At 38.1% G+C, this 8,714-nt stretch overlaps 1 protein-coding gene across 18 annotated transcripts in view; it reads left to right on the plus strand.

Moving 5' to 3' along the window:
- Nucleotides 1-7,754, plus strand: part of MEF2C (myocyte enhancer factor 2C) — a 140,673-nt gene extending 132,919 nt beyond the window's left edge. For 9 of the 18 annotated variants that reach the window (XM_083817179.1, XM_083817176.1, XM_083817178.1 and 6 more), the window contains one exon: nucleotides 2,883-7,754. In XM_083817179.1, coding sequence (XP_083673305.1) covers nucleotides 2,883-3,204 — 322 coding nt within the window. In that variant the 3' untranslated portion in view covers nucleotides 3,205-7,754. The remainder of the gene's footprint in view (nucleotides 1-2,882) is intronic. The other 9 variants (XM_083817168.1, XM_083817170.1, XM_083817172.1 and 6 more) reach the window with 1 other exon arrangement.
- The last annotated feature ends 960 nt before the right edge of the window (nucleotides 7,755-8,714 follow it).

The raw sequence follows: 8,714 nt of genomic DNA on the forward strand, positions 1-8,714 counted from the left end.
TTTGCTTTATTTTCTCTGTGGATTTTCCATATTCAAAACCTGTTTGTTTTTCAATGAACTTAGTGTAGGTTTCACATGATGAAAATAGCACAAGCCTGGACCGAAGTTACTTATTTATATGAAGCTGTTTCTGCATTCACACACATGCATACACACACAAAAAAAATTACTAGCATAAAGAATTATATATATATTTTTATAATACAGCTTCTATTCCAAATAGGGATCCATCCTCTGCTGAGAAAACAGCTTAAAGACTGCACCTAAGTAGGTACTCTTTCACCATTGACTTCTATGTGTAATAGTAGGTTTCCCTTGCAATTAACCATATCAGTTTACGTGAGATTCTGGTAAAAACATTTCAGAAAATTTTAACCAAATATCTAAGATTGCAGCCAACAACAACAACAAAAAGATAATAAATTTCAGAAACAGATTTATAGGGGAAAAAAAAAGAAGTTTTTTTTCAGACAGAATCTTAAAAGAAAAATAAATAAATAATACATAGCAATAGCTTAAATAGTTCTTTTGTTTAAAACCTAGAAAAAATTAGTCCTTACCTGCCAAAATGTCTTCGTAAACCTTTTTTTCAATTTACAAAAAATGTCCTCAAAATGCAGACCTACCTGTAGCATTTTTAATACTGCCAAAAACTTTCATGCCAGGTATTTACATAATGCGTCTCAGGAAGCACAAGGAACCTAAAGAAGGTCTATTGAGATGCATTCTCACATTCACTTCAGAAACACTGTTAAGGAAGCAGCATTGCACTGTATCAGTACTAAATCTATTTCTTAGGTAATACAGCTTGTCTGTCTAGGTTTTTTTACAGGTTGTCCCAGAATAGAATGTGAGTAGGGTCCATGTGAACAAAATTGACTGACTAATGCTGTTTTTAACTAGCATGGGTTTTTAACTGTCCCCTGCTTTGCAAAGTGACACATCATCTGGTCACATCAAACACTCCTAGATCAAATCCCCAGGATCCACCATCCTGTATTAAGGCACTTGCAGGCTTAGCTATAAGCTTGACATCCAAAATCATATGTAATCTTATCACACTTGCTAAACCGGCAGCCTGTTTTCCCACAGTCCTAGCATCTCCGAAGGGACTGAAAAATAAAGTCACTGGAAATGAAAAGCAAAACAAAACCCAGGAATGTATTTTTGATTCTTGTTGGATTCTTTTCAACATTTTTTGAGGAAAAAAAATAGTAAAAAAAAAAAAAAGAGTGGGATATTTCTCTAGAGTGTAATAACCAAGTTTGATATTTACAGTTTCTTAAATATGTTAATTTCATAGTTATAAAAGAAAAAAAAAAAATGTTCTCTTTGCCAAAAACTGCCTACGTTTGCTCCTGTGAGGGCTATTACTCACATACTGTGTGACGTTGCAAATGCTGACACACTTGTCTGTATAGGAATGAAAGGTAGATGAAAGCAGTTGGAGGCAGAACGTCCTGTTTTCTCTGTTGTCTAACAAGACCCATCCATTATTAAACACTGAAATGATTCCTGAAAACAGCATCTGATATCATTCAGTAATGACGCCATATAGTTCCACTGTAAATCTGTCAAAACAAAAGAAAATGATGTTTTGGCTTTCATCAGTTACAATAACTGTTGCTTAAGTAAAGCTCAACTCGCAGTCAGTGAGATATTAGAGAAAGTGGAATACCTCAATAAATAGAAAAGACTACATCTGAACTTATTTTTTTTTCTTCTACATGTTTAAAAAAAAAATACTTCTGAATCCAAGTATTTCTTCTGCTTGCACCTTTGGGTTAGAGTCTCAGTGAGGCTGAGTGCCCCGTTCTCCGACTGTCTTCAGTATTTCTCACTACTAGAAACCTTGAAATTGGGTTAGACTGTAACTTCAACCTAGCAGATGGTCCCTGAAGTGGATCAATACATAAGGCATAGAGGGAAGCGCACATTCATAGCTGAATTTTAATAAAAAATAAAAAATAAAAATAAAAAATAATAAACAAAGTCAGATTTTACCGGTAGGTGGCGACTTTGTACAAAACATTCTGCAGATACAAGCAATCTCATTTTCTCCCATAGAACTAAAGTACTCACTGGTAACCCTGCCTACTTCAAATTTCTTGTGCCATTACCTGCGCACAAGGATGCACTGAAAGAGAATGAACTCAGAATAGGTATACAGCCTCTGAATACTTCTAGGGTATCAGTTTCTCTTGAATTTTGAACATCCTCTGAGCTGGGTTGTCTGACATGCAAGCACGGCAACCCTCTGGCATCTTCCACAGCTCTTCAACTTCTCTTTGGTAGTTTATTCACAAATGTTCTGTGTTGAATTAAGAATTAATAGAGCTGTACTATAAAGACATATCTAAATCCCACCCAGCCTGTGTAATTTTATAAATGTTAGCCCAAGGACCAGTAAGTTCAACTCTGTTCTGAAAGAGATAAATTGTACAGGGCCCAAATTTTGGTTTCCGTTTTACATCTGAAGTTGCATGTCAAAATGAACAGGGACAAATGTAATTGAATTGATCCCAGCAAGAGTCCATGCCTCCCCTGTCTCACACGGTGCCTACACACACACAAGCATTAACGATAACGAAACCTGCAGGTGGTTCCAACAGTGCAAAGGCTCAGCTTCCCAAATTTGTTGTGACTCTTGAGGAGACAGAGAGAGAGGCCTACTCACAAACCTCAGGTGTGCCCCACTCAAGCCGACCGTTTTTGTCGCGACGTTTCGGCCTCTTTGCGTTTCCAAATTGTGCCCAGAAAAGCGTCCCCATGCTCTCTGGTACTGCGTGAGCCTTTACACTGGTGTTTTGTGTGAGTGTTTGTGCATTTCCGGGGGCTCCATGCCTCCTCCGTCTGTAACTGGGTTTCCTTTCCTCCTACAGAGCTTGCACTAGCACTCATTTATCTCAGAGTACAAATCTCTCCCTGCCTTCTACTCAAAGCCTCAACATCAAGTCAGAACCTGTTTCTCCTCCTAGAGACCGTACCACCACACCCTCGAGATACCCACAGCACACGCGCCACGAGGCGGGGAGATCTCCCGTTGACAGCTTGAGCAGCTGCAGCAGTTCCTACGACGGGAGCGACCGCGAAGACCACCGGAACGAATTCCACTCCCCCATTGGACTCACCAGACCTTCGCCGGACGAAAGGGAAAGCCCCTCTGTCAAGCGCATGCGGCTCTCTGAAGGATGGGCGACATGATAACGTTATTACCTATTAGGTTTTCTTTTCTTCTTTTTTTTTTTTTTCTTGCAGTGTGTGTGTGCTATACCTTAATGGGGGAGGGGAGGGGGGAGGGGGGGTCGATATGCATTATATGTGCCGTGTGTGGAAAAAAAAACAAACAAACAAAAAAAAAAAAGTCAGGTACTCTGTTTTGTAAAAGTACTTTTAAATTGCCTCAGTGATACAGTATAAGGATAAACAGAAATGCTGAGATAAGCTTAGCACTTGAGCTGTACAACAGAACACTTGTACAAAATAGATTTTAAGGCTAACTTCTTCTCACTGTTGTGCTCCCTTGCAAAATGTATGTTACAATAGATAGTGTCATGTTGCAGGTTCAACGTTATTTACATGTAAATAGACAAAAGGAAAACGTCTGCCAGCAATGGCAGGCCTTTACTGAGAGAGAAAGCAGCTGTTATGCAACATATAGAAAATGTACAGATGTTTTGACAGACCCAGCAGTTGGGTGGCCGTGAATCCATGCTGGAAAAAGACTGGGTCACCTAACGCACCGAAAATGCTCGGAAACATTCAGGCATATCTTTGGAGTATGGCACTCAGTTTAAGAAGGATCAAAACATTTACAGAGGACCATACTTGTAAAAAAAAAAAAAAAGAAAAAAGAAAAAAAAATAAAGTTGAGTTCGAGGGCTAACATATTTAATTTTAACAAATTCTGGGTCTGCATCACTTATTAAATAAAAAATATAAAAATATGTACATTACATTTTGCTTATTTTCATATTAAAAAGTAAGACAGAGTTTGCAAAGCATTTGTGGCTTTTGTAGTTTCCTTAAGCCAAAATGTGTTCTTTTTTCCTTGATAGCTTCGCTAATCTTTTAAACAGTCCTGAAGAAAACAGAGGACTTTTTGTATAGAAAGCACTACCCTAAGCCATGAAGAACTCCATGCTTTGCTAACCAAGATAACTGTTTTCTCTTTGCAGAAGTTTTGTTTTTGAAATGTGTATTTCTAATTATATAAAATATTAAGAATCTTTTAAAAAAAATCTGTGAAATTAACATGCTTGTGTATAGCTTTCTAATATATATAATAATTATGGTAATAGCAAAAGTTTTTGTTATCTTAATAGTGGGGAATTATATTTGTGCAGTTGCACATTTAACTATTTTCTTTCAGTTTTATTTTACTGGGCATACATTTTACAGATCGAAGTCAGGTGTTGAGAGACTGATCTGTAAAAAGTTTGAATTTACCCATGGTGTAACAACTTAAAGTCATTTTAATACAACATTTTACAATCAGTTGAGTGAACTGCAATTCATTGTATATACTGATTAGTTCTTTCATGCTGTTTTGTGCATTGTAACAAGTTGAGGGCCCTTCTACTACTTCACGTCCTGCGTATCTTGTAGATTCCCGTGGGGTAAATGACAAAGCGGCATCGCTTGGCCCTTCCTCACAAGCGAGGCTGGTATTCTGCCTGTTAGAATCGGACGTACAGCTCTAGCGGCTGCCAGTTACCTGAGTGCAGGTGAACATTTCCAGGAGCAGTAGGGAGAGCAGCGGGCGAGGGATTGGCTCGGCGGTCCCACCTGTTGCAAAGGTGACTCTCCTCTCTCTCAGATTTAAAGCTTTCAGAGAGACCGCCAATTACAGGACCGGTTTGCAGTGCATGGCTGATGCTGGCGGCCAGGCCGCTGTGGTTTTCACGGACCTCTGCAGTCACGTTGTCTCACAGCAGGGACGTTGCTGAACAGCGCTGCCCGTGCATTTATGCCCTAGAAAGATTTGCTTCGGCATACGGCGCCCTCCTTGTCTCCTGCCTCATATCGTTTCTTCGACTAAAGCAGCTTGACCAGAAGGGAAGTATCGTTTTTTTTTAGTTCCTCTCTTTCCCTCTTGCTTATTAGAAGAAAACCGGTTGTTCACATGTTTCAGTTTAACCTTTCTGTTGGAGGGAAACTGTGTTCGAGCAACATGTTAGTGCCATAGTAGGACTGTAATCATTCTCTTCTTTCCGAGAGCTGTTCGGCTCTCGCTCACGTACCTTGAGACTCTGATGAAGGACACAGATATGCTGCAACAGCTAAATATCAGCACAGAGCATTGTCTTAAGGGAAACCGACAACCTGTTTCCCTTCTAAACATGCAGTTGCTGCGCACTGCTCGATGGTAGAGTCTACCTCCCTGTAGCAGCAGATGACTAACAGACTGCAGCGTGCTTTAGGACATACGCTTTTCACTTACCGTGACTTACAGAAGCCTGCCTTACAGGCACTTTCAGCCGTGCAGGGGCTAGTGCATTATCTGGAAACTATTTAAGCAGAATACTGTGCTAATAATGCATCCACCTTATCTCGCGTGGCGATATGCAGGGTAAAAGAAAAAGATACGCATGTTAAATAAAATAAAAAATAAATAAAAAAAAATCGGGAGGGAAAATGGGGCCCATAATTAATTTTAAAACACAAAACTGTTTTTCAAAACCACTTTCTTCACCTTCAGATGAATCTATACTCATATTCTCTTATGAGAATTTTAAACTTTGGTGTGTCAAAAATATGCAAATATATCGCAAATGTACTTTGACATTTCAACAAGAAATACAACTTTATCAGTATTGTAGTAGAAACTTGTCAGTGGGGAAGGGGATTTGGTCTATTGAAATATGAAGAATAGCCATATAAATAGTTTACCTTGCGATTTGCCTCAGCAACGCATGAAAAAGAAAAGATAACATATTTAAGGAAGATGCAGTGTAATATATTACTGCAAGTAACTAAGCGGAAAGTAGCGTGAAACGTATTGCCTGGGCACTGTATATTAATTCTGACAGTGATTTTTATATAAACACAAATAGAATAGAATCACGTGAAAATTAACGCCAGTCATCCCTCTTGTTCCTGCTACTGAGGGCAACTAACATGTACTGGCGAAATTGTGGGGGATAATGCATATTTGCAAACTGATCTAATGATAAGAAGCACAACTTTGATTGTGAAGTCACTTTCTGTAAACTATAACTGTCTACCTTTCTCTGTTCCTTTATCTGTACCTTACCATTTATTGTATTTGCAAAGCTTATTTGGGTTTATTGTGTGATTCCTTTGTATTTAAGGAGTTTGGGGCAGAGCCCTGAAAGAGTATTAACATTTACTTTACCTTAACCCATGCTATATAATGTTTTAGGCAACATTCTTAATTGCAAGTTCAAACACCTGAAGTGGCATTCTAGACATCTACAAATATTGTTATAGCTAAGTTAACCTCTATTAAAAGGTGTTGTTGTTTAATGTTTAATTGCTGGTGACAATTATATGGTATACCCAACCTGCACAATCTGTATATTGTATGCATTGAGCCATTCACAGTAAAGCTTTTATCATTTCAGTGTTTTTCAAAAGTTGTGTTTTATAACAAAATGGCTTATATTTTTCCTGGAAGAGGAATTTAGCAGTTTTTAATGAATAATATAAAAATATCTGTTGTCCTCAGATCTTTTTCAGGTAAAGCTAACATGAGAATAAAAGAACTCATAGACTGTTTTCAAGGATGTCAACCCTTTTGTATTGTATGTGTTATCCTATATACCCTCTTTTATCTATAGTCCTAACAGAGCTGTTTTGTTTTCATTTTTTCCTTCGCCTTGAAGGTAAATGCTTTGTAATTTTTTAAAAGCCACTTGAAACCTCAATAAAGGCTGTTGCCTAAGCATGGCATACTTCATCTGTTCCTGTTTGTGCCATCTGCTGTGATGTCGTCAGTTATATGGCATTAATTTCCTGCCACTACAGGTCTCTTGAAGGACTGATGGAACATTGGTGTCTGTTAGAATGCTTCAGACTGTAGATGTAATAAAAGGCTTTTGTTAATATATTTTAACCAAAGATGTGGAGCAATCCAAGCTTTGAGCCACAGACCTCCTGCATCAAAAGGACCCATTTGATTATTTTCATAATCAGGTGTTGCATTTTTACTTTCCCTGCTCATACCTCAGACTGATCCGTACCTCAGTTTGAATCAAAAAGGTCAGTTTAGTAACTCATTAAAAAATAAAATAAAATAAAATAAATAAAATAAAATAAAATAAAATAAAATAAAATAAAATAAAATAAAATAAAATAAAATAAAAATTTGCAGTACCAGAGTCTTTTGTGGAGTAACTAATGTCAGACCTGGGTTACCACAGGCATTACACTTGGATTGCTTCAGATGGTTTGTTGTATCCTTTTTTTTTTCTTTTTTTTTTTTCTTCTCTTTCATGGGGATCTGCTTCCATAAAACAATGGTGATAACAAAATAGCTTGTAAATGGGAGCATACAAGCATTTGCAACAAATATTAAAGTAGAGGCTCACAGCGGCATAAGCTGGACTTTGTCGCCACTAGATGACAAGATGTTATAACTAAGTTAAACCACATCTGTGTATCTCAAGGGACTTAATTCAGCTGTCTGTAGTGAACAAAAATGGAAAAATTTCAAAAGATTCTCCTGCTGGAAATAAGGTATAATTTGTATTTTGCAGACAAATCAGTAAAGTTACTGGCTTTCTTAGTGATACGGTGTCTGTGGTGTATTTTTTATTAATTTAAATTTTGTTCCATTTTTAATGTTTTGCACTGTCGTATGTGAGACAATCAACATTTTTAACAAACAGAAGTTTTTTGAGGTCTCTGTACCTGTCACTTGTGCTTGGCTAGAAAATCGAGTGCCTTTCTGTGCCGCCCTGAGCATCTCAGTGCCCCACCACACATCATCCCACCAGGCATCATCCCACCAGACAATCAGGGAAACCACTGCTCTCACTTTGCAGGGAGGACTATGAACAAGGGAGTTCATGGCCAAATACCCTTAAGGGTGTGACATTGAAATCCTGTCTCATTAACTTCAATTAACCTGAATTTTAATGATTGAATTGTGCTCCTTGGGCCAGAAATACAGTGATTGCAGCAGCACTGCCCTGGAAGTCATGGCATGAGCCTGCCTGAATCTGGCCCTGATGTTTGAGCTAGAAGAGTAGCTAGGCAAGATACTGCCTGGCTTCTAACTATTTAATCCCTGACAAGGACCGAGACTCCCTAATATTCATGTCCTGTAACTCCTACCAGTGCAGAGAACCATGCAAGAAACGCATAAAAAGCATGTTCATTTTCCAAATCATTTATCATTGGACCTATCCCTTATACGTGTATTCTCTAACATGCCATAACTTCATAGGGACTTTGTCAGAATTGATCTGCTTGCTCTTGTGCACTTCTTTTTGGGTTGATTCCCCCCCACCCCACAACATTTATAGTTTTCAGTTCTGAGAATACAAGGATCACTTTATTTTAACCAGATGTTTTTTTAATGCATACAAGCTATTAATATCTTAAGGTGCTTAGTGAATGTGGCAATTTCCATAATAGCATTACAAGGCCTAGTTTCTAAATATACTTGTGAAAGAAAACAGCTGTGCTGTTATTTACCTGCTGCCTGTAATGACAATTTTTTTAAACAGCAGTGTTTCTAGTATTGG

This window comes from Anser anser (genome assembly GCF_964211835.1).
Source record: "Anser anser genome assembly, chromosome: Z".
NCBI lineage: Eukaryota > Metazoa > Chordata > Aves > Anseriformes > Anatidae > Anser > Anser anser.